The 25,833-nt window shown below is 39.2% G+C and overlaps 1 protein-coding gene across 2 annotated transcripts in view; it reads left to right on the plus strand.

The window, feature by feature from the left end:
• Positions 1-1,103: 1,103 nt before the first annotated feature.
• DAW1 (dynein assembly factor with WD repeats 1) overlaps positions 1,104-25,833 on the plus strand; it is a 37,519-nt gene continuing 12,789 nt past the window's right edge. Inside the window, exons 1-10 of one of the 2 annotated variants that reach the window (XM_081242196.1) lie at positions 1,104-1,274; positions 11,206-11,278; positions 13,057-13,201; positions 14,575-14,633; positions 16,952-17,074; positions 17,699-17,798; positions 21,153-21,260; positions 22,781-22,887; positions 24,032-24,134; positions 24,930-25,044. In XM_081242196.1, coding sequence (XP_081098322.1) covers positions 1,157-1,274; positions 11,206-11,278; positions 13,057-13,201; positions 14,575-14,633; positions 16,952-17,074; positions 17,699-17,798; positions 21,153-21,260; positions 22,781-22,887; positions 24,032-24,134; positions 24,930-25,044 — 1,051 coding nt within the window. In that variant the 5' untranslated portion in view covers positions 1,104-1,156. The remainder of the gene's footprint in view (positions 1,275-11,205; positions 11,279-13,056; positions 13,202-14,574; positions 14,634-16,951; positions 17,075-17,698; positions 17,799-21,152; positions 21,261-22,780; positions 22,888-24,031; positions 24,135-24,929; positions 25,045-25,833) is intronic. The other variant, XM_081242197.1, reaches the window with a different exon arrangement.

A 25,833-nucleotide genomic window follows, 5' to 3' on the forward strand; every position in this document is an offset into this window, starting at 1 on the left:
CTGACTGGTGTGATTCAATAGTATTTTTAAAAATTGAATTTATTTTTATAGTTACCTGCTGCTCCTCATTGAGAATTATACAAATTTTTAATTCACAGTATTGACAATTTTCTTTTAAATTATGTTAAAAAATGTGAAGTAAAACAAGTGAGCCAGTTCAGAGAAATTGTAAGAACTTAAAGAAAACCCTTAGGTATGCAGCTGATAAGGAGATGTGGCCCAAGTTTATGAAGATAACTCAGGAACTGCTTAAGTTTGGGAAATTCTAATTTAGGGATTTAGGCCAAATTCCTTAAAGGAAATTGACAATCTGGCTAGCTGACTCTTCCGGTCCACAGTCTTCCTGATGGAAACTCAACTTGGCAGGCAAAGAACCCATGCTGGCAAGAAACAGAACAAGTCAAAATAAGGCCTCCAAAGCCTTAAACCCAGGGTTAAGAGCATAGGTGGAGCCTCCATAGGTGGGGGCTTCCAGGTATAGGCTTCTGACACGTCTGCCTTCCCACCTGCTTCTCTGTGACCTTGGGTGGTTCTGCACTTTCTCGAATGCTCAGTTGTCTCATCCTTGAGATGGGGTGGAAATAAATGGTTCATAACTCATACCTTTGTTCGGACTGTGAGTATAGTGGATAGAGCGCTTGGCGTAGTGCATGGCACTGGAAATGTAGGTGATTACGTCGAGGTCATTTTTCTTTTGTGGGGACAGGGACAGGGCATGAGGGGCCGAGAACAGTAACCGAGCCCGGGATATTTCTCCCACCCTTCCGTATTGGAAACCCAATGGGTTAAAGTGCGTGTGGCCCAGACTGTAGCTGAGACCCTTGGTCCTCGGCCGCGCGTCGCCCCTTGTGAGGTCTCCCTTACTGAAGACACGAGTGGCCCTCGTCCCACCTACCCCAGACACCAAAGGATGTAGATTCCGGTGGCCGCGGCGCGGGCAGGGGCGCGCTCCTTGAGCGGCTCCCGGAACCCGGCGCCCGCCCTCGGGAATCCCGAGAGAGATGCGGGTGGGGGGGAGGGCAGGGCGCGCTCTGCGCCCGAGCATATCCCGGACCCCCCCCACCCCACCAGCCCTGGGACACCTGAGCTTCAGGATACACCCCAAGAGCTCGGGCTCCAGGCCCTGAATCCCGGGAGCTTTTGGTGGCGCGCGCGCATGCGCGCCGGCGCCTTCCGTTGTTTGGCCGTTTCCACGACGACCGAGTCTGTCGGCTGGTGGTCCCCCGGCGAGAGAATGAAGCTCAAGAGCTTCCTGCTCCGGTATTACCCGCCAGGTACAGGCCGGGCCCCGCTCTGCCCTCATGTGAGGACCTGCACCAGGAGGGTCTGTGGCAGAAGAGGGTGCGGGGACCCGAGAGGTGGGGTCCAGAACGAGTGATCCCTGTGGGAAGGGAAGCCTGTTGCTTCCTAACTTGGGCCCCTCACTGCTTCGGATGCTGGACTCTGTTCCTCAAAAGTTTTAAAAAGACTCTTTCAGGAATTTTTTTTTTTTTTTTGCGGTACGCGGGCCTCTCACCGCCGTGGCCTCTCCCGTCGCGGAGCACAGGATCCGGACGCGCAGGCCCAGCCGCCACGGCTCACAGGCCCAGCCGCTCCGCGGCACGCGGGATCCTCCCGGACCGGGGCCCGTGTCCCCTGCATCAGCAGGCGGACTCTCAACCACTGCGCCACCAGGGAAGCCCTCATGAAGTCTTTAAACTTTTAAATTGCTGAGTCATAATGCTTTCTAGGAATGAAGTGGATAGGGAGGGAGAGGAGGTGATTAGTGATGTCGTGGAATATTGGTTTCTGGAAGGGAAGACACCGACAAGGACCACATTGATTTTTATTTTAAACGCACCAGAATGACTAAGTCAAGGTGTGTTGAGTATGAAAAGAAAAATGCGTACTTAATAAGCATATTAGCTTAGTGACTGAATTCCAGACTGTACATATCAATCAATCAGCACATTTACTGAAGGCCTACTCTGTACACACTTTGTGCTCTTTGTCATGGGACTTTGCGGTACGCGGGCCTCTCACTGTTGGCCTCTCCCGTTGCGGAGCACAGGCTCCGGACGCGCAGGCTCAGCGGCCATGGCTCACGGGCCCAGCCGCTCCGCGGCATGTGGGATCTTCCCGGACCGGGGCACAAGCCCGTGTCCCCTGCATAGGCAGGCGGACTCTCAACCACTGCACCGCCAGGGAAGCCCTTCAGCTCTTTTCTTAAAAGTAAAGTGAGTAAAGTGAACCCCCCCTTTCTAGAATTTGCAACTTCTCCTTAAGGTATTTCACAGCCCCCTTCCTTGCTTTGTCTTTCCTTAGCATTATCTCAGTTCAACCTACCATAATTTTACTTATGTATCTTGCTTAGTCTCCCCTACTAGAATAAAAGCTTCATTAGGTCAGGGACTTTGTCAATTTAATTTACTACAGTATCTCTAGCACCTAGAGTAGAGCCTCCAGGTGAGTGGAGTCTCTAGTAGAGCGGGTGCATAACTGAGCACCCCCATATTTGTTAAATAAATGAATGGGTTTAATGAGAGGATATGTGTTAACCAGAATGCCTAGAATACATCTTGAAATGTGGGTGGGTCAGACAGGTGGTCTCCAAGGTGCACTCTGGCTCTAAAAGTACAGGGTTCTAATAGCAACCTTTTTTTTTTTTTTGAACTTTTATTTTATATTGGAGTATAGTTGATTTATGATGTTGTGTTAGTTTCAGGGGTACAGCAAAGTGATTCAGCCTTACATGTACATATATATATATATATATATATATATATATATATATATACACATTCTTTTTTTTCTTTTTTTGCGGTACGTGGGCCTCTCACTGTTGTGGCCTCTCGCGTTGCAGAGCACAGGCTCCAGACGCACAGGCTCAGCGGCCATGGCTCACGGGCCCAGCCGCTCCACGGCATGTGGGATCCTCCCGGACCGGGGCACGAACCCGCGTCCCCTGCATCGGCAGGCAGACTCCCAACCACTGCGCCACCAGGGAAGCCCTATATATACATTCTTTTTCACATTCTTTTCCCATATAGTTTTTTTTTTTTTTTGGCCACGCTGCACAGCATGAGGGATCTTAGTCCCACAACCAGGATAGAACCCTCGCCCCCTGCAGTAGAAGCACGGAGTCTTAACCATCAGACCGCCAGGGAAGTCCCTCTAATAGCAATCTTAAACTCAAGTAAAGCTTTAAACTCATGGTTGTGACTATTGCCTTAATGATTATCTTATAATAAGGTCATCTCACTTAGCATGTTAGATACTTAATTTCTGAATTCTAATCTTTGGTAAGCCATATGATATACAAATTTCCAAGGTACTACTGAATAGCAGGTGGGTGTTACAATAACATTATCAAATAGGAAAAATAATCACTCACCACTGAATCATTCTCATGCCACCTTTATCCCTTCTGCCTATAAAGCAATTATGTTTCTCCTCCTAACGCTTTAATTTCAGTCCTCCCACTTTCTTTTGAATAACATATACATCAGGAGCATTCTTTTGTTGGCATCCACTGAATTATTCCTCCCCCTACCTAGATTCCTGAAGACTAAGGAAAAGTAGCAGTAATATGGCTAATCAAACATGGGGCATTCCTTTTTTATCTTGGTCACATTCATTAATTCAGAAGCTCTTCACTTTGTGAAGAGTAGGTGTTGAATTCGTGCTTTTCAGTTGACTCAGTTATGACAGTCTTTGTCTTTTATTTATTGAATGTGGGCCCCTTGTTTGTCCAGAAGAAGGATCTAAATAAGCATTAATTGAACTGGTTGGTATTTTGAATACTTTAAAGATTTCTATTGATTATGAGCTGGGTAAGGAATAATATTACCTTTTGAAGCTTAGCCTTTTAGTACATTGTAGAATTTGGGGTGCAGTGACTTCTTACCTAAGTGTCCTGGGAATCATACCTGTTGCATAATAGTTCACAGCCAGGGGAAGATCAAGAATATTAAGATACTGTGGAAAACAATCTCTGGAGAACAACATGTATTCCTGGGAGCATCTTTGTCTATTTTCTGCTTGTATTCTTCACTGCACAAGTCATAGCCTCTTGCTCATATTGGAGTTCAGTGAGCCTATTGCCTTGATGTCTTGTCACAGGGGAGCAGTCAAATAAATGTACATGTTTCAGATTTTGTACTTTATTTTCTAGATCCATTTGTATAGCAACCCACCTAATTTTTAATAGTTGATGTAGGGACTTTTAACATTTTTCATCTTATTAAAAATAAGGTCGTTGTGAATAAGGAAAGCAGAATTTTGTTATTTTGTTTGCTAGACTTTTTTTTTATTGCAGTAGAGTTGATTTATAATGTGTGCTAATCTCTGCTGTACAGCAAAGTGACTCAGTTATACACATATATACATTTTTTTCGTATTCTTTTCCGCTATGGTTTATCACAGGATATTGAATATAATTCCCTGTACTATACATTAGGACCTTGTTGTTTATCCATTCTAAATGTAATAGTTTGCATCTACCAGCCCCAAACTCCCAGTCCATCCCTCTCCCTCACCCCAACTCCTTGGCAACCACAAGTTTGTTCTCTATGTCTAATGAGTCTGTTTCTGTTTTGTAGATAAGTTCATTTGTGCCATATTTTAGATTCCACATATAAGTGATGTCATATGGTACTTGTCTTTCTCTTTCTGACTTAACTTCACTTTGTATGATAATCTCTAGGGGCATCCACGTTGCTGCAAATGGCATTATTTCATTCTTTCTTTATGGTAGAGTAGTATTCCATTATGTATATGTACCACATCTTCTTTATCCATTCATCTGTCGATGGACATTGAGGTTGTGTCCATGTTTTAGCTGTTGTGAATAGTTGTGTGCTAGACTTTTTGTGTGTGTGTGTGTGTGGTACGCGGGCCTCTCACTATTGTGGCCTCTCCCGTTGTGGAGCACAGGCTCTGGGTGCGCAGGCTCAGCGGCCATGGCTCACGGGCCCAGCCGCTCCGCGGCATGTGGGATCTTCCCAGACCGGGACATGAACCCGTGTCCCCTGCATCGGCAGGCAGACTCTCAACCACTGCGCCACCAGGGAAACCCCATTCTTTTTTATGGTAGAGTGATGGTACTTGTCTTTCTCTTTCTGACTTAACTTAACTTAGTATGATAATCTCTAGGGGCATCCACGTTGCTGCAAATGGCATTATTTCATTCTTTCTTTATGGTAGGTAGTATTCCATTGTATATATGTACCACATCTTCTTTATCCATTCATCTGTCCATGGACATTGAGGTTGTGTCCATGTTTTAGCTGTTGTGAATAGTTGTCTGCTAGACTTTTAAAATGCATCTATTTAGGAATTAGATTATGCTGTGTGGGCTGTCAAGTGCTAGTTCTTTCCAACGTTTCTCTGAGTTATGGATTATGATTACATTACTTCATATTTATATTATTTATTTACTCAACTCTTTATTGAATGTATATACTTTCCTCAATAATACATAGTGCATGAGCACCCTTATATACAATTCAAAAAACTAAAAATTCCAGAACAGGAAAGAAATAGTGCCTGATAATAACAATACCTCGAATTGATAGACACTTTGTATGTTTCAAAGTACTGAAAAAGTACTTGAAAGTGCTTGAGTTTTAAATAACCTTATGGGGGTCTTGATTTTCAAGAGTTTATATTCTGATAATGTTGATCCCTATCATTTTTCTTCCTTTTTCTCCACGTTCTTTTTTTCTCGTACTTTTTTATTATAAAAATAACATTTACTTGTAACCAAATTTTGAAAAATACATCAAAGGATCCTAAGATCACCCTCAACCCACTGAAGGTGTGATTGCCCCTGGAAAGGACGCCCCCCAACATATCCACTGACAGTATTTGAGAATGCACATTGCTCAACATTGCTAATACTGGGTACTATCAGTCTTTGTAATCTTTGCTAATCTGATGGGTAAAAATCATACCTGTTATTTTATTTTGTATTTCTTTTTTTTTTTTTTTTTTTTTTTTTTTTTGCGGTACGCGGGCCTCTCACTGTTGTGGCCTCTCCCGTTGCGGAGAACAGGCTCTGGACGCACAGGCTCAGCGGCCATGGCTCACGGGCCTAGCCGCTCCGCGGCATGTGGGATCTTCCCAGACCGGGGCACCAGCAGGCGGACTCTCAACCACTGCGCCACCAGGAAAGCCCTATTTTGTATTTCTTATTAATGACATTCGGAACATTTTATTTTGGTCTGTTTATTGATCCTTGTCTTTGAAAGTTGACTATTCATGCCTTTTGTTCACTTTTCATTCTTTAAAATAATTTTTAGAGTTTTTAAATATTAAGTTCTTTAAGCTTTGTATTTATAGTTGATTCATTTTTGCTGATTATCATTTGCCTTTAAATTTGTGGTATCTTTCACTGTGTAGAAAAAATTTATTTCAGACAAATTTATCAAATTTTTCCTATTTTTAGCTGTTGAGTTTCATATTATGCTTAAAATGTGGATCACAGACACTAAGATATATTTTCTATTATCAGAAAATATAATATAATATAAAATATTTATATTTTATTTTAAATATTAAAATGTGTAATCAACCTAGAATATATTTTTGGACACTGTGTGGATTCATTCCAATTTTATGAATATTCCCCAAATCCAACTTATTACATCGTTATTTATTAAATAATAATCCATTCTTTCCCCTCTAATTGGAAATATTGCCTTCACTTTATTTAAAGTTTCCATAGATAGGTGATTCTATTATGTTGATTTAATTTTGTATCAGAGCCACACTTTATTGCTTTTAGTTTGCTATAATATTTGGTAAATTTTCAAATTCCCAAGAAGAAAATTATTATAATTACTTTAACTCCACAGATTAATTTGATGTCTTCACAATATTGAGTTTTCTCATCCAGAAATGTGTCTTTCCACTTACCATAATTTTCTCCTACATCGAATAGTGCATCTAGGTCTCACACATTTCTTGCTAATTTTATATTTAAGTGCTCAATGTAATTATAAATGTGATCTTTCCTTTACTTGCATATTCCCTTGTTAATGTATCTATTTCTTATCTACTTCCAGTCTTAGCTTTTTGTATTCTATTTATCTTTTCAGCCCCCTTAAATCCTTTCTAGAACGTATGGCATATAAAATAAAAAAATATTTTAACAATGTTATAATATCCATATTTTGCTAAAAAGCTTAATGTGGCACAAGAAGCCGATTTTCACTCTTAGGAAATAAGACCAGTATTTGCAGTGGTTGGCTCTCCATCAAGCCTTCCCCCCCTTTATCTGGACGTTTGCTTCTCAGACTAGAGCTTGGTTTCAAGTCTTTGATATAAATGAATTACTTTTTGGGGAAAAAACAAAACTATTCCATACTAGCCTCTCAACTACAGTTGTTTGCTTGCTGTGCCATGGCATTCTAGCAGTTTTTTGAGTCATTAAAAGCATTTAGAATGCTTTTTCTGTCTTAAAATGTTACACTTGAATACACAATGCCTGGTTCTGAGGAAGATCCTCCTGGGAGTATAAAGAAACATGTTTTCTTCTCTCAAGTATGTTACAATCTCACTGGAGAGAGAAGGCATAAATGCAATTTAAGCAGTACAAGGTGACCATGACATACAAGAATATGTCAAAAGGTAGCATTTGATTAATAGCTAAATAATGAGCACTGTTCAGTAAGACTTTATATGTATGCCAGGTGCTTTATATACAAGTTATTTAATCTTAACCAACAAGCTGAAGGTATTATCTACAGATGAGAAAACTGAGATATAAAGAGATTACTGGTATCATGAAATGAGTGAGGGGTTGGGCCGGAACTCCAACTTGGATCTGTTTGATGCCAAGCATAATACCTGCCTTTTCAACTCTGCATATTCTGTCTCAATGTTTCAATGCTTTTGAAAAGTAAATGCAGTGTTTTGACAGAGTTTCCTGTTCTCTCTTGATCCGAAATGCTGCTGGAATCATATCTGTTACATCAAATTATAGTCTGTTGCAGTGATTCTCAAAGTGTAAGGGGACTCTTGGGGCCCTCAAATCCTTTCACTGGGGGCCTCGATGTCAAATCTCTTTTTGTAATAACACTAAGATATCATTTTCTTTTTTTCACGGTGTAGATATTTGCCCTAGTGGTGCAAAAGCAATGGAAGGTGAAACTGCTGGTGCCTGACTACAAATCAAACAGTGGCACCAAACTCTAACAATGGCCATTGTATTCCTCACTGACACACTTGCAATAGGAAAAACAGACAAACAAACACCCCAAAGCCCTCAGTTTTACTTAAGAATGTCCTTGGTGAAGCAATAACACTTATTAACGTAGTGAAATACTGACATGTGGGTACGTGTTTTCTGGGTGATGAAGTAGAAGGTTCTCCTGAGGTGCTTCTGCTGCAAAGTGATGTACGATCCTTATCTTGAGGAATGTGCTTGTGCATGTGTTTGAGCTGAAAGATGAACTAGCCATTTTTTCATGGAACATGTTTTTATGTGAAAGACAGAAATAAACATGGTTTTCAGACTTGTATATATGGCAGACATTTTCTTGTAAATGAACAAAGTGAGCCTGATATTTTCAAGCAAAACTGTCAATATTTCTTGCCAGTGATAAAATTTGAGCTTTCAGAGCGAGAATTAGAACTTCAGGAAATTTGTATCTAACATTATAAGTTTAACAGGTTACCAAGAGTAAGAGTTTTCTGATGATAGATATTGGTAGTGGTACTAACAAATGTGATTTTTCGGATATTGTATGATGAAATATGCCCACATTTAGAACTCAGTAAACTAACATTTTTCAAATATCTGACGCATGATGTTGTAAATCACACGTGGTAAAAGAAATTGAAAGTGTGAGATAGACCAATGGATTTTAATGTAACCGGGTCTAAAGAGTTCGTTGATGTGGTTTCAGACTCGGAATTGCAACCAATCTTTATAAAACTACCATTTGTTGAGTTTTAAAGTAGTATCAAAGAAGAATATCCAAAATTACACAAAACACTGATTAAAATATTCCTCAATTTTCCAACTACATATCTGTATATGAGCCAGATTTTTTCTTATATTATATCTAAAACAACCTATAGCAACAGCTTAAATGCAGAAGCAGAGATGAGAATCCAGCCGTCTTTAGTTAAGCTAGATATTAAAGAGATCTGCAAAAGTGTAAAACAATGCTACTTTTCTTACATTTTTTGGGTGAGGGGAATAAATATAGTTATTTCGATAAAATATGCCATTTATATTAACATGCTATGAATTATTGCTATTTTACAACAATGTAATAAATATTTTAAATTTTTTTCAATTTTAATGTGAAAGGTATTAGAAAACCCAAAATTCCCAATAATTAAAAACGTGTAAATTGGTCCTGAGGCCAAAACATTTCAGTTCCACTGGTCCATATCCATAGAGGCGGTATGATAGAGGCTCTGTTCAAATTTTTTTCAGTCTATTATCTCTCTGTTGTTCAGCTTGAATATATTCTGTTGATTAGTCTTCAGGTTCACTGATTCTATGCTTTGTGATCTCTGCTCTACTATTGAGCCTATTCAGCATGTTTTTCATTTTGGTTACTGTATTTTTCATAATACCACAATTCCCATTTGATTTACTTCAATAACTTCTATTTATTTTCTGAGATTTTTCATTTATTTGTTTCAAGTGAATCTGTAAACGACTGCTGAAGCTTTTTTTTTTTTTTCTTTTTTTCTGGCCGTGCCGTGCGGCATGTGGGATCTTAGTTCCCTGACCAGGGATTGAACCGGTGCCCGCTGCATTGGAAGTGTGAAGTCTTAACCACTGGAAAGCCAGGGAAGCCCCTGAAGCATTTTTATGATACATCCTTTAAAATCCTCGTCATTAGTTCCAGTATCTGATTCATCTCCATATTGGCCTTTATTGATTGTCTTTCTCTGGTTCTTATTGTGATGAGTGACTTTTTTTTTTTTCGGTACGTGGGCCTCTCACTGTTGTGGCCTCTCCTGTTGCGGAGCACAGGCTCCAGACGTGCAGGCTCAGCAGCCATGGCTCACGGGCCCAGCCGCTCCCCGGCATGTGGGATCTTCCCGGACCGGGGCACGAACCCGTGTCCCCTGCATCGGCAGGTGGACTGTCAACCACTGCGCCACCAGGAAAGCCCTTAGTGACTTTTTATTGTATCTTGGAGACTCTTGATCCCACCTACATCTATTTTGGCATGCCATCACCATGTTTAGGTTTAGCACATAGGTTCTGGTCTGCTTTTGTGGGCTTTAATTACAGTGATACTTTAGTTTTCTGAGCCTTTGCCATGTTATTCTGGTCTAATTTGTTTTTCTGGTGTAAGACTCCTGCTTTGCTTTGTCTTAGCAAGACTCCTGCTCAGTCTTCTCTGGTGCCACCTGCAGGGACAGAAGGTATGTCCCCAGTGTGCCTGTTCTCACTGTGTGACCTTCTGGGGGTGGAGAACAAGCCCCTGGGCCTGGCTGTGCCACTGGTTGAAAGGCAGGGAGATGCTGCTTTGGTGCTTTGCTGTGGAATGGGGTCTGGGAGGTCCTGGGACTTTGCTGATGCTGCTGTAGGCAGATCAGATGGCCCCCTCAGGCACCAGCTAAGGAGCAGGGATTGTGAACGTCTGCGGCTTTGCTGCTCCAGCTGTTGTAGGCAGATGAGACTGCACTGGGGCCCAGCTTTGCAGTGGGGACTGGGACAGCCCAGGGATTCCACTGGTGGGTGGGACTGCCTGCAGGGGCCCCCGTGGTGGAGCTGTTCAGGGCTCCTCATCAGTACTTTGTTTGACTTCTCTTTTCCTTGTCCGTTGGCCACAGAAAGCAAGCTTTTGTGTTGTTTTTTGATGTTTTGTTATCTGTGCTTTTCGGTAGTTCCAGGCTGCAAGTCCTTCTGGTCCCCACTGTTGGGATACATGTGAAATGAAAAGAAAACCCAGGGAACTCACTATGTTGTCATTCCTCAAATCCTGAGGCCCCTAACCATCCACTTTTTTCTGTCCAACTTTCAGTTATTTTAGCATTGCCTGCTGAATGATTTCAAGTGTATTTAGAGGACAGACCAAGGAAAAGTGGGTCTACACTATCTTGTTTTGAAATCAGACATCACTGCATATGTTTTATGTAGAAAAATTTCAAAAATGGAAAAATAAAAATGAAAAAATTATGTCAAAGTAGGTTAACTTTTGGCATAGGCTGTGATTGTGTTTTATAACTTAATATTTGTTTATTTCTTAGGAATTATGTTGGAATATGAACAAAGTGGACAACTAAAGACCAAATCCATAGATCTGCTCGATCTCCATACCAGGTAAGTTAGCTATATAATGCAATATGTATTTCATATCCAAAATTGTGATTGGGAGACCCTGACATAGGATGGTGTGTGGATGAGCTGCATAAGCTACAGACAATGCATTACTAATAAAGTTGTTCCGGGGTATACTATTTCCTGTTTGTTTTGTTGAATTTTATTTGAATGTCTTGCTGAATGAGGAGGAAGTGGAAAAAGGATCATCAATCTTTCTTCTTCTTCTTCCCAAACCAACCTTATTTAAAAAGAAAAAAATATATACCTTTTAGTTTGGAAATCTGTTTTGATTCATAACATTTGTTGGAAACCTTTCCAAGAGGCATTATTGTCTTTTTAATTCTTATGAAAGTATAACTATTTTGACAACTGAGTTTTTCAAAGTCATCACTGTGAAACATCTCTGATTCATTTCCATTCCAAATATTCACTCTTATTCTGAAAGACTGTGTTTCTTGAGAGCTGGGACCATACCTCTGACACTCCCAGGACTCAACCTATAGTAGGTAGTAAATGTTAGTTGAATGAATGGTGTCCTAGCTCAGTGCCTTGCACAAAACTGGAGCTCAGCATATGTTTATTTATGCACAGGAGGAGGATGCTTATCAGATTTCACATTTCTGGGAAGCAGATGCTGAAAACGAAGTAGGTGGGTACAAGGTTACTGGGAAGTGACACCTGGGACAGATCAGAGGATGAGGCATGTCTGGGCAGGAGGAGACATCAACCTTGATGATGATGCAGGTTTGACAAGAGTCTCTCCAGCCCGTGGGGGAGCTCGGAACAAAGCTTGCGGGTTTGAGGACCCCCTCACAGAGCAGAAGCGGCCAGGCTCTTGCGCGGCCCCCTTGCCTAGCCAGCGGCTGAGGGCTGTGGATAAGAGCAAGACGTGGGCTCAGACACTAACATGGAAACTGAAAAAGCTGCAGCTGGAGGCCGTCAGCCAACTACCACCTCCTTCACGGCAGCTGGGCCCCAAGTCCTTTCTCGATACGCATTTGTGACATGTTTTGCAAAATGACCCTATTTTGGATGTTTTGTGGTATACAGACATTAATATTTGTCTTGATTAATATTATTCTGGACTAGCAAAATTTACCATAATTGCTGTAGATTATTTGAATACTGGGGAAAACTTGAATCTGTACTTTTCACACCAGTTCTCTTTCAGGGAAATAATGTTATAGACCATAAGAAATCTAATAATAATTATAATAGTAATTCCTTGAATGTTTGTTTTTGGTTAGGTACTTTCTCTTTCCCTAAAAATATTGCAAATCTAACCTTTCTGAGCCTCAGTTTCTTCATCACTAAAATAGTTGTGAAAACGCGTTAAATTAGAGGGTTGTTATAGGATTAAACGACAGAACATATGTAAGGTGCAAAGTATAGTAGGAGTGGGCACATTAGGTATATGTTCATTTAAAAGAAAAAAGAAACAGGAAAAAAATAAATAAAAAGAGCTCTTGTTCAGAAGCAGTATGCACTTGGCCTTCTCAGGTAAGCAAATGAGAATCTTTGTACACCTTCCTCAGGAGAAGTCTCAGTTAATGGAAAGGCATTGGAGAGAACCCAAGCAGCTTTCATCTGTGACACAGTGCTCTTCAGTGATTTCTGTGATTTTTTTTCCCCCCAGAAATCTCTTGGTAAAAATGATGGTGTTGTTGACATTATATAAATCTTATGCTTCATAAAGCTATATAATCCTTTATGTAATAAATGTATATGCAATTTTTGACATAGACAAAAATAACTTTTTTGTTCTTGGTGGATTTCAGTACAGATGTCAATGCCTTAGTAGAAGAGATAAAGAAAGCAGAACCTCTAATCACAGCTTCACGAGCAGACCAGGTCAAACTTTTAATACAGAGATTACAAAATAAACTCGGACAGTACAGCAACCACACATTCTATCTTTTTAAGGTAATGTCTATTTTAAAGATACTAAGTAGAACTTCAATGAATTAGTTAATGTTCTATTAATCTGAGGTAAAGTACAAATCATGTTTTCTCTTTCCCTCAGTTCCTCACACATTTTTGCTAAGGCTAAGTCTTAATTAATGTTTGTTGACTGAATTAATGAAATTCAAAAATTTACTTCTTAACAGGTTCAATAAAGATTCGTACTAGTAACTTTAACTTTTCTTTATAATGATAAATCTAAAGGATAATCTAAGTTATTGAATAATTAAAAATTTTTTCCAGTTAGAGTAATATTAAGACATGTTTCATGGTGAGCAGTATTTCAAATTTTCTGCTTCCATGTGAACTAAACTATATTTTAGCAAATTACTTATTGATGTGGATTGCATAATAATTTTAATTCAATGAAAATATGCTTATTTTCCTCTATTATTTTGGTGACTAAAAACAAATGTAGTCATTTATTCAAGAACAGCCTTTATTTTTTTCTTTATTATTTAACAAAATTTAATGATTTATTCTAGAATTGCTTTATATTACACTGATTTTATTTTTTATGACTTAAGTAGACTTATTATTAAATACTCAGCTTATTTTTGTCTGATGCAAAATATTCAGGCAATCTTCTGTATTCATCTGTTCCATTTACGAGAGGATGGTTATTCTTGTAGTAGTTCTTTGTCCAGCAGGTGTCACTATTTAACTTCAAATATGAGCTCTATAACACATGACCTTGTAATTTATCCTCCAAAGGGAACGTTTTTTGTAGTGAAAGAGGACACTATTAATAGTTACACTCTGGCAGTAGACATAACTGGGACCATCCCAGTCTAGCCAATCACTCTGTCTATAAACAGACGATCCAATTTAAGTATATTCATTCAATAAATATTACGTGTCCACTATGTGCTAGACAATGTAGGGATGGAAAGATAAATAACACGACGTATCCTGACTCTGAAGGAGCTTAAGATTCAAAAAGTAATGATACATTGTAAATCTGTATTTGAAACATTTAGTTTATTTCCTATATACACTGTTTATGAATATATACAAAACCATGTGTAATATGTGAAAGAAAATATAAATTAGTGCTATTTGGTATTTTATAGTCATAATCTATCTAAAGGTAAATTGCTGGAAAACACAGATCCTGTTATGTTTCTGTAATTAGTTGTAACCACCAAATGTGTTATTGGTCTTAATAATAGAAGGTCCGATGTATTTTTCTCATTTGTTCAGATATTTGATATTGTCCATTTATTATGTATAATTAAGACACATTTGAGTGTCTTCATTGGTTTGCAGTTAAAATGAATGAACTGAAAAATTTTGTTTGAGTTTAAAATAAGTGGTGTTTTCTTTCATTGAAGGTTCTCAGAGCACATATACTGCCATTGACTAACGTTGCAATTAATAAATCAGGCTCATGGTAAGGTTCTCTGTTTATTTAAAACAGTTTATTAGACTTTATTTTTTAGAGCAGTTTTAGGTTCACAGAAAAACTGAGCAGAAAGTACAGAGGTTTCCTATAAAGCGTCTGCCTGGTACCCCTGCACACAGCTTCCCTCACCATCAGCGTCGCCCACCGAGACCTGCATCTGTTACAGTTGTAGCCGATATTGATAGCGACACATCATTATCACGAAAAGTTCAAAGTTTACATTAGGGTTGACTCTTGGTTTTGTACATTCTACAGGTTGGCAAATGTATAATGACCTATATCCACTGTTGTGAGATCACACAGAGCAGTTTCACTGCCCTAAAATCCTCTGTGCTCTGGTTCTTTATTTCTATGTGTAAGTCTGTCTATTTCTATTCTTTATTTCTAACTTTTAATAATCAAGGGATAAAAGTTTTAAAATAAAAGTATACATGTAAGGAATACAACATGATGATTTGATATACATATACATAGTGAAATGATAACTACAATCAAGTTAATTAACATCTCATCTCCATAGTTACCATCTTTTGTGTGTGTGATGAGGGCACGTGAAATCTATTCTCTCAGCATACTTCCGGTATTCAGTACAGTATTATTAACTGTAGTTATCATGCCTGTACATTAGATCTCTAGGCTTATTCATTCTATGTAACTGCAACTTTGTACCCTTTGACCAATGTCTTCCCATTTCTCCTCCCCAGTCCCTGGTAACTACTGTTCTGCTCTCTGCTTCTGTGACTTCAACTTTGTTGTTGTTGTTTAGATTGCACATATAAGTGAGATCATATGGTATTTGTCCTTCTGTGTCTGGCTTATTTCACTTAGCATCACGTCCTTCAGGTTCATCCATTTGGTAGCAAGTGGCAAGGATGTCCTTCTTTCTCATGGCCGAATAATATTTCATTGTAAACATATATATGCACCACATTTTCTTCACCTATTCATCCTTTGACAGATATTCAGGTTATTTCCATATCTCGGCTATAGTGAACAATGCTGCAGTGAACATAGGAGTGCAGGTATTGCTACAAGATCCTGATTTCGTTTCCTTTGGATATATACCCAGAAATGAGATTGCTGGATCATATGGTAGTTCTATTTTGAATTATTTTTGGTAACCACCATACTCTGTTCCATAACGACCATACCAATTTACATTCCCCAAGAAGCTAGGAGACAAATGCCTAGAAGAGAACCACAGATATACTGCCTTGTCAGCCTTCCTGTTTAATTGGGTGTAGATCAGAATTAGTTTCACCTTTTATCATAACCACTTGACATTAAGACTGGTTTTTCAATTTTGTGCATTTCTTTCTGTGCTTGGGAAATATTTTTCCTAATGGAGTATTTAAGGAATAACTAAGATAACTACTCTTAATTTAAGCTATTAGAGGTCAATATATTGATACTAACAATTCCTATAGTAGAATAGGCACATTAAAAGATTGTTAAATATTAAACAAATATTTATTGAACGCTTAGTGTGTCAGTCATGTTCCAGGACCTAGGGATGATGGTGGTAAACCAGGTGGGTAGAAGAACTAGCATGTATGAAAGAAACAATACAGTTCTTCAGAGACTAGTGGGAAGGGGAATGTGGCTGATCAGGGTGTGCTTTTGGGAGAAGTTGAGGTCCCAGGTGTAGCCAGGACTGCTGGCCTTGCAGACCACAAGCAAAGTTTGAATTTTCCTCTAAATCACTGGGAAGCCATCTGAGGAAGGTTAAACAAAATAAATCCAATTTTGGTGAGGGACATAGATTTGTAAGGGACATGTGTGAGTCAAGCCCTATTAGAAGGTGGTTTTATTTGTCTGGGCAAGAGATGGAGACAATGGAGCTAGTGAGAAGTGACCATACTAGGGATGTATTCTGAGACTGGGCTAATAGAATTTACTGATAGATTGTGTGTGGGATGTGAGGGAAAGAGAGGAATCAAAGGTGATGCTAAGACTTTATGGTCTGACCAACGGGAAGAATGATGTTATTTGTTGAGATATATTAGAGTTTCAGAAAATGTTACTGATTATTAACGTTATTTAATGATATAACTATTTACATTGTAAGAACGATTATTGGAAGGATTACTCTTTATGTTATTTAGTGACTCCTTTTGGGGTTTGGGATAAAATTGGAAAGTTTCCAGATCAAAGGTTAGATATTGTTCCCAATTTGTTCTGCCTTCACAACTTCCATTGTAAAAAGCAAGGTAAATGGGGTTATAATTTTGCAGGCAAAAACAATGAGGTCTTTATTAACACATTGCTAGTTTCACCTTGTGATGTATTTATATTGCTTGTGTCAGCTTTATCACAGGAAGCTATGATCGGACATGCAAAGTCTGGGACACTGCCTCTGGAGAGGAACTTCACACCCTGGAGGGTCACAGGAATGTGGTTTATGCCATAGCATTCAACAATCCTTATGGGTAAAAAGACATTCACTTGTTCACTTATTCCTTATTAATCCATTCATTCTTTTATTCATGTCTCCCTCTATCTATTGGGGAAGGAAAAGAGGAAGGCAAAGAACTAAAAGTTATTGAGTGCCTGACATGTGCTTTGAAAACCTTTTAAATACCTTCTTCAGTGCTTAAAGGAGCTTTGGGATAGGTATTACTGGTTTCATATAACATATATAAAGTTCAAATACCCTTCCCAGGTTCACACAGTAGTAAAGAGGTGAGCAAGAGTTCAAGCTTTTGCAGGGCTGTCTCTCTGCCCTTGGGAGTTCTCTGACAGGAAGTTCCTGCTGATGTTTATAGCACTGGGCTGAACATATAAACTAATACTATTCAAAAATTAGAACTCTATTTTGTTATAGAGTTCACTGAAATAGATATGATTGCTTGTTATTTTATTTTATTTAAAAATTTTTTTTATTTTATATTGGAGTATAGTTGATTTACTGGATAAGTTATTATTTTAGAAGTGAAATGAACTTCTGAGTAGATAGAGATCCATGTATTAATATCTCTTCTCTTAATTCAGTATATCAAATACTGTGGTTGAATTTGTTTTCAAATTCCATATCTATTCTTTTTAAATCTTAGTGACAAAATTGCCACTGGGTCCTTTGATAAGACTTGTAAACTATGGAGTGTAGAAACTGGAAACTGTTACCATACCTTCAGGGGTCATACAGCAGAAATAGTGAGTATATTTATTTTATTATATTTTTATGTTGTCATTCTTTTTGTTTTTGTTTTGTTTTACTTTCCTCTTTTTTTCAGTAGAACTTATTTTTTAGAGCGGTTTTAGGTTGACAGGAAAATTGAGTAAAAAGTACAAAGATTTCTCACCTTTCCCCTCCACAGCATGCTCCATTATCAGCATCCCCATCAGGGTGGTACATATATTACAATTGATGAACTTACACTGGCGCATCACATCATTGTTATTTCTTTTTAGAATTCCATTGTAAAAGTAGTGGCTATACCTTTATAATTAAGTTTAAAGCCTATCTGATATTTTCAGTTTCTATATATCATGTATGGTGGTATTGATATAATTTATAAACTACTCTAGTCTTAATATCTTGCCGATGCTGTAAAAGACCCATATCCTGCTTTGACTAAGTAGACAAATAATGGGATAAGTATATGAGTACAATATCCAACCTGACTTTTTCTTTTTCACTGACTTGTCTTTAGAGGACTGACTTGATGAGGGTTGACGAAGTTCTTAAAATAGCTTTTAAAATAAGTTTTTTATATCATGTAAGATATCTAAGGTGATTGTTTTCTGGATATAATTAGAACTCAAATTTGCATAAATAGTTTGATACTCTAAATGGCTTTCACTATTGGGAAGCCCTTGTCTTTGGCCAATTCTGTGTTACGTCTTATTACAATTAGGGAGATAATTGGCACCCTATGGAGCAAGTGATAGCTTTTAAAAATAAACAGTCTAGTTATTTTAGGAATAAAAATTTATTTGTATTCATCCTTCAAATTCATTGTATGTTCATCCAACAAGAGCTCATGCTATGTTCAAGGTACTTTGCTAAACACTGGGGATACTGCAGTTAGAAATTTTAACTGACCCTTTAACTGACCCTGAAGCACTGTCCTAAGCCCTTTACATATATTAGCTTAGTTGTCCCTCATAACAACCGTAAGGGGTAGATATTTCCCCACTTTACAGTTAAGGATGCTGAGGCTTAGAGAGCTTAAGTAATTTGTCCAGGGTCATAAGAAAGACAGAATCTTCATTCTCATAGTGTGGCCATGTTTTCATACTCCCTTGGAATTTTGAAAAGGTTTCTTTATTTATAGTTCCTAGGAAGACATTTCGTATTTTTTGTAATCAACAACATCAATCCAATGAATATTTACTAAGTATTGACTGTGTGAAGCCCTGGCCTATGTGTGTGGGGTACCAAACAGAATCAGATGTAGTTCTTGGTCTCCCAGGGATTTTGCAGTTTTGTAGAGGGAGTAGAGGTGTCCATGGATAAGTTTAAAGATGTGTTGTAGGTGGGCCAGAAGTTGGTGGAGAGTTCAGTGAGGGCACAGAGGGAGTGGCCAAGCCTACATGGCCAGGACTGGTATTCAGGAAAGACTCTGCAGAGAGGTGGCAGGTGTGTCCCAGGCAGAGGGAGCTGCAGCAGCAAATGCCCAGAGGAGGTGTGTAATCGTGGTTTGTGCTTAGAACTCAAGGGGCTCTGAGTGTCCAGAGCAGCGCTTCCCAGCCTTGCCTGCACAGAAGGTGCTCATACGGAGATGCACACACTGGGAAGAGCTCTGGGTGGCAGTAGAAACCACTGAACAATTGAAATTTCCCAAAGGGAAAGGTAGACTGTAGGGAGAAAACTGGTGGAATCTTGGGAAGATGGAGAAGAGAAAAATTTAAAAGATACAATAAAAGAGACAAGAAGTTAGAGAAGAAAAGCAGAGCACTATCAAAGCAGTCAAGAAGGAAGAAAATATCGAGAACCTCAGGAATGTTAAGTGAGATGACCAAGACCAACCAAGCCTCTCAACTGGACATTGATGTAGAGTGGTTCCAGTAGAGTTGAAGAGTGGAAGATGGGCAGTGAGTGATGGGAGACTATTTTTCCAAGGAATTTGGTTGTAAAGGGAAATAAAGGTAGTTAAAAAATGGATATGTAGAGTCAAGGGAGGATTTGTTTTCATGTGGGAAGAGCTCAAGCATACTTATAGGCCACTGGAAAGGATCTAGCTCCTTCTAGAGGGAAGGGAAAGTTGGTGGGCTCATCTCTCCTAGGTGTACAGGGAACATAGTGTCTTAAAATGGCAAAGTGATCCCTCTGAATCTGAGACTGGAGGAAAGGAAAGTGAGGGCCAGGGGAGGAAGTTCTCAACTGATAGGTAAGTTTTTTCAGGGAAGTATTAGGAGGCCAAGTTACCTGCTGAGGAGGAATGAGTATGGGAGTGGAGGCAAAAATGGGGAATGGGAGAATATATTGAATCCGAGGCGTGTTAGACAAAATAGGGAAAGCTACTGAGGCCACAGCTGAGGACAGAAGACATGAATGAGCATCACTAGTATCTGCTATACTGTTTTCTTCAACTGCCTTGGTCGAGGGTAGGGCAGGCAAACGAGTGGATAAAATCCCAGATTGAGACAAGTTTTTAGGAGTTATATGAAGGGTGCAGGTGAAAAGACAGGGACTAGGAGTTTTGGGGATGCTGGCAGGAGTGATGCTTCCACGTGTCATTTGAATGGGGGATAATGGACCAGGAGAAAAGAGAGGGGTTTACATGAAATGGAAGGTATCCTATGGGAAGGTTGGAGGGGAGGCTTGGTAAGGAAGAGAGAAAGTGGAAGTATTGGGAAACTGTAACTAGAGACCGGTGTTTTGGTAGTGAATCTTCTAGAGAAGGTGACATCAAGGTAAGGGTGTTGCCATGGGAGTGACTATGAAAAGGAGTCCAGGATCGTGGGTCTGGGGGTATTGGATGGATGGCTCACACAAAGGCCACCTGGGACTCAGAACTGAGAATGTGAGCCAATAGCCAAAGTCCTAGGCAAGTGAGGGGGCATGATTGATAGGATGATGAACACAGCAACAAGGAAAATGGGAGTCAGAGGGACTTCCCTGGTGGTCCAGCAGTTAAGACTCCACACTTCCACTGCAGGGGGCACAGGTTCGATCCCTGGTTGGGCCACTAAGGTCCCACATGCCCCACGGCATGGCCGGAAAAAAAAAAAAAGATGGAAGCCAGATAGCATGAATCTCAAAGGAGCTGGGCTTTGCTTTTGTTCTTGTTCTTCTATGGTCTGGAAGTGACTAAGGGGAGCCAGTGCCTCTCCAAGCCTGAGCTGGGTGATGTGGGAGAACAACAGCCTCTTCTCAAGAGGAGAATGCTTCAGGATCAACCTGCAGATAAACGGCTACTCGTATCTGGTATTTTGCTGCATATCTGTACAAAGAATTAGGCTGAATCTGCCGAGAGAGTCACATCTCCAAGCTTTTCTATATTAGAATTAACTATTTAAAACTCTATCTTTCTAAAATCTCTCTCATTTCATGTAATTCAGGTGTGTTTATCGTTTAATCCTCAAAGCACATTGGTGGCTACTGGAAGTATGGACACAACGGCCAAACTGTGGGACATTCAGAATGGAGAGGAAGTGTTCACTCTCGCAGTATGTTACTAATGTTAATAACATCAAGAGTTTTACATTTTCATTAGCTATTCCTTTGAGTAAGCCTTTTACTTGTGTTTTTTTTAATAAATAAATTACTTAATTAATTCATTTTTATTTTTGGCTGCGTTGGGTCTTCGTTGCTGCGCGTGGGCTTTCTCTAGTTGTGGCCAGCGGGGACTACTCTTCGTTATGGTCTGTGGGCTTCTCATTGCGGTGGCTTCTCTTGTTGCAGAGCACGGGCTCTAGGTGTGCGGGCTTCAGTAGTCGTGGCACGTGGGCTTCTGTAGTTGTGGCGCACGGGCTTAGTTGCTCTGTGGCATGTGGGATCTTCCCAGACCAGGGATCAAACCCGTGTCCCCTGCATTGGCAGGCAGATTCTTAACCACTGCACCACCAGGGAAGTCCGTTGTGTTTGTTTTTATTTGTATTTTTATTACAAAATGAACTCTAAGTTAAAAGATGTTTTTGAGTGATTGGTTTTCAGACTGTAGTAAAAGAGCGTTTCATCTGGTTTGATGACTATTCCCAAAGACTTAAATGGACATGCTAGGGAAGCCAGATGGGCTTTTTATTTTGACTAACTTCAGTCTGTAAGCCACACCAAATATTGCTTAAAACCTATGGTCACCTACCTGGCTAAAAGCAAAGGAGATGGAGGCTGGCACCTTTTGGAAGAGGCAGAAGTTGAGGAACCTGCCAGAAGATTTCTTAAAGAAACTCCCTTCTTTTCTAACCTCCAGTCTTAGAAGCCTCTGGTATTACAAAGTCTGAAGTATAAGGGACAAGTGGCAGGAAGTGACAAGGCCAAGGGCACTGCCTGCAGAGTGGATGCTGGTGGTGTGTCTCGGCAGGGGCCCCTGTCTGTCGCCACCACACGTCTGTCCAGAACCATCCTATGTCTGCTACCCTCCACTTCTTCCCGCCTCAGCGAAAACTACCAAGCAAAAAAGCGTGATGCTCTGTGGCAATCAGTGGGGACAATTGGATGGGAAATCACATTATTTTATTCTTTCAGATTATAAATGGATTTTAAAAATAGGATCCATTTTCTAGAACTTTTTCTAGAAGTTCTCCTTCTAGAAAAAGTTAAAATGGACTATCAAAAAAGAGGAAAATCAGTGTTTTTAACTAACACCAAGAGTTTTTCTTTATTAAATCAGAGAGCCTCATTTTATTCATGTAAGTATACTTTTCCCGATCTTCGTACTCATCACTTCTGTGTTTCACGCTTCTTCACTGCCTCTTCTTTCAGATAAATGCCTGAGAGCGTTGGAAGGTGCATGTCCTGCTCTACACGTGTCCTTTATTAAAATTAAATGGAGCTGAACATTAAAATTCTGAGCACATAAATGTATTTCAGCTTGTTTGCAGTCTCTCCCTATCCAGCCAGCCACTGATCTCTCTTCTCCCTATAGAGCTTTGCCTCTTTTAGCATTTTCTTTTAGACTATTATGTTATACATTTGTAGAAATCATTTCATCTACAGGTATGCATGATGATATCTGCTCTTTTTCTAGGGACACTCAGCTGAAATCATCTCTTTGTCCTTTAACACCTCAGGAAACAGAATCATCACGGGGTCTTTCGATCATACAGTTACAGTGTGGGATGCTGATACTGGAAGGTATTCTTGATTTTTAAGAATTTTTTTTAACCTGCATCAGAAGATTAAGAAGATAGTCTTTGTTATTTATCAGCTTAATGTTAAATCTATTAACTTTACCTTGGATTCCATAGGAATAAGGACACATTGAAAGCAAATTAATTCATTCTTTAATGATATTTCTGATCCACCAAAAATATATGCTTTCTTGGAATTCTGAGGAAATAATGCCAAACAGTAACATAAAAGAAGAATGTTAACAATAGCCTGGTTACACAGCTATTATTTATTCCATGTACTATGTAATCAAATTTCAATGGCTTGTCATTATGGTAGGCATGGGTATCATGAATAAATAAAATCATGGCTAATAATCCAAATTAAATTTTGTCCAAGAACTTCAATTTCCTTCCTAATTATTTTTGGTTCTAGTTGCTAAGAAGTTAACTAAATTAGTCAATTTTTGTTGGAAAACTCCATTCTTGGACTTGTCTGTGTTTTGATAGAGGGACCAATTATCAGGGGGACTGATCAACATGGTTGCAACAAGAAATGAGAGAGAAGGAAGGGTTCTCAGACGATTGATGGGTAGTTTCTGAACAACAAAGGGGTCCACCTATCTGGTGTAAAAATAGTTCTAGAATTTCAGATTACCTTTATTATTATTACTATTATTATTTTTTTCTTTTTTTGTGGTACGCGGGCCTCTCACTGTTGTGGCCTCTCCCGTTGCGGAGCACAGGCTCCGGACGCGCAGGCTCAGTGGCCATGGCTCACGGGCTTAGTTGCTCCGCGGCATGTGGGATCTTCCTGGACTGGGGCACGAACCCGTGTCCCCTGCATCAGCAGGCAGGCTCTCAACCACTGCGCCACCAGGGAAGCCCACCTTTATTATTTTTCATCCATGCCTTTCTGAAGTGTTGTCTTAAGTAATGTTGTTATCTTGGGTTGTTTAAATTTTAAGTGTATTTTTTTGCTGAAATGAAATTAGTAGCCTAGTTGACTCTTTTTGGAGCTACAGTTAAGCCATCTTTCATTGGTCATCATAGATATTATTTTGTGAAAAGTAAAATTCAGACTCTTACACCAATGGCTTGAGATCCTTCTTTGTACACATTCTTGACTAAGGAATCTTTCACCCATCTGAACCATTTCCATTTTGTAGGAAGGTGTATACCTTAATTGGACATTGTGCTGAGATCAGCAGTGCCTTGTTCAACTGGGATTGCTCTCTGATATTAACTGGCTCTATGGACAAAACCTGCATGGTGAGCTCAAGAAATATCTTTGCTTTATAATTCTTATGTCTGTATTTTATACTGGGTCAGGTATTCATTGCAACATTAACAAATTTTAAAGGTGCTATAAAATTAAGATATTAATTTATCAACAATTGGTAATTTTTAAATTTCAAGTTTCTGATCCTCCAAGTTTGAAGGAATTATGATGTAAAATAGTTTTAGTTTATTTAAATGTGTTGAAAGATCTTATTTTTTTAAAAGGTGCATTATTTTTGTTTAATGCCCCTCTATTCCTTTATTAAACTTCGATCAGAGTGAACTTCACGAAGTCTCAACACAATGCCTCCCTGCCTTTACGTTTCTGTTGCTAAGAGCTTATGTTCTAGAATTATTATTAGGTATATAGGTTATATACCAAATGTATTATAATCTTAATGTGCTTTTCATTTTATAGCATTGTAGTTTTAGATCAAGCTCTTTACCATTTGATGCCCTTTGCATGAAAAGATGATGCTTCCATTCCAATCAGAGAAGCATGCACTTTGAGATTTTTTTCCTAATGTAGTGGCAGATTTGTGCTACCCGTTATAAATGTCTGTCTTTGGTCTTCTCTGTGTCCAAAGTGTGCCTTGGTTAGATGATTGGCTGTGGTCTCCGGTCATGAATCAAGGTAAAATGAACAAACATGTGAAAATTATACACAGGATTTGGCACAGTTATTTAGCCAGCCATAAACATGTCGTAAAGACTACTTCTGGCCATCTTTGCACTTTAGATAGGAAGTCATAGTCTTTGTCATCTTCTTTTTAAAAAAAATTGCAGCTGTGGGATGCTACAAATGGAAAATATGTGGCAACATTAACAGGCCATGATGATGAAATACTAGACAGCTGTTTTGATTACACTGGAAAGCTTATTGCAACTGCTTCAGCTGATGGTAGGTAATCTGTTGGTACATTTAATTTATGGAGAGATTTATGTTTTGTTCGATAAACACGTGTGATTCTACACTATAGGTCATCTCCCTGGTGACCAGCCATGATAGAAACAACATGTGCCTCATCTCTATGATGTCCATGTATGTCAGTACACTATGTCTCTATCATATTCTTGATAATCACATGTGATGCTATAGAATGTCTGCATCACCTCCTTGACAACCACATATGATGTTAAACTAGATCTTCATCTCCTTGATAACTATATATATTGGTGTATCTTGGGTCATCTTCCCCTAAGGATCATGCATTATGCTACACTATGTTGTTCTCATCAGCTTGACTGCCACTGATGGTTCTATAACAAATCTGCATTGTCTCCTTTATAACATGTGCTGCTCTAACATGTCTAGTGAATCATCATGATGAACATATATAATGTGCTATACATCACTTCCTTGAATGCCACTTATGATTCTACACCATGTCTGTCTCATTTTATTGATAACCATGGTCTGATGCTACACTGTGTCTAATCATTGACATCACTGTATAGTTGTATACTTTGCATCATTTTCTTGACAACAACAAATGAAGTTATGCTATATCTACATCCTTTTAAAGTAAATATGTGTGTTATGCTATTGTTTATCTCACTGATGACACTATATGATGCCATAATATGTCTGTGTTGTTACCTTTACAACCACATATGATGCAGTGTTATATATGCAAAGTCTGTTTGGCAGACACATGTGATGCTATATTATGACTGCATTATCTCTTTT

Source organism: Mesoplodon bidens, assembly GCF_964165515.1.
Source record: "Mesoplodon bidens genome assembly, chromosome: 8".
Lineage (NCBI taxonomy): Eukaryota > Metazoa > Chordata > Mammalia > Artiodactyla > Ziphiidae > Mesoplodon > Mesoplodon bidens.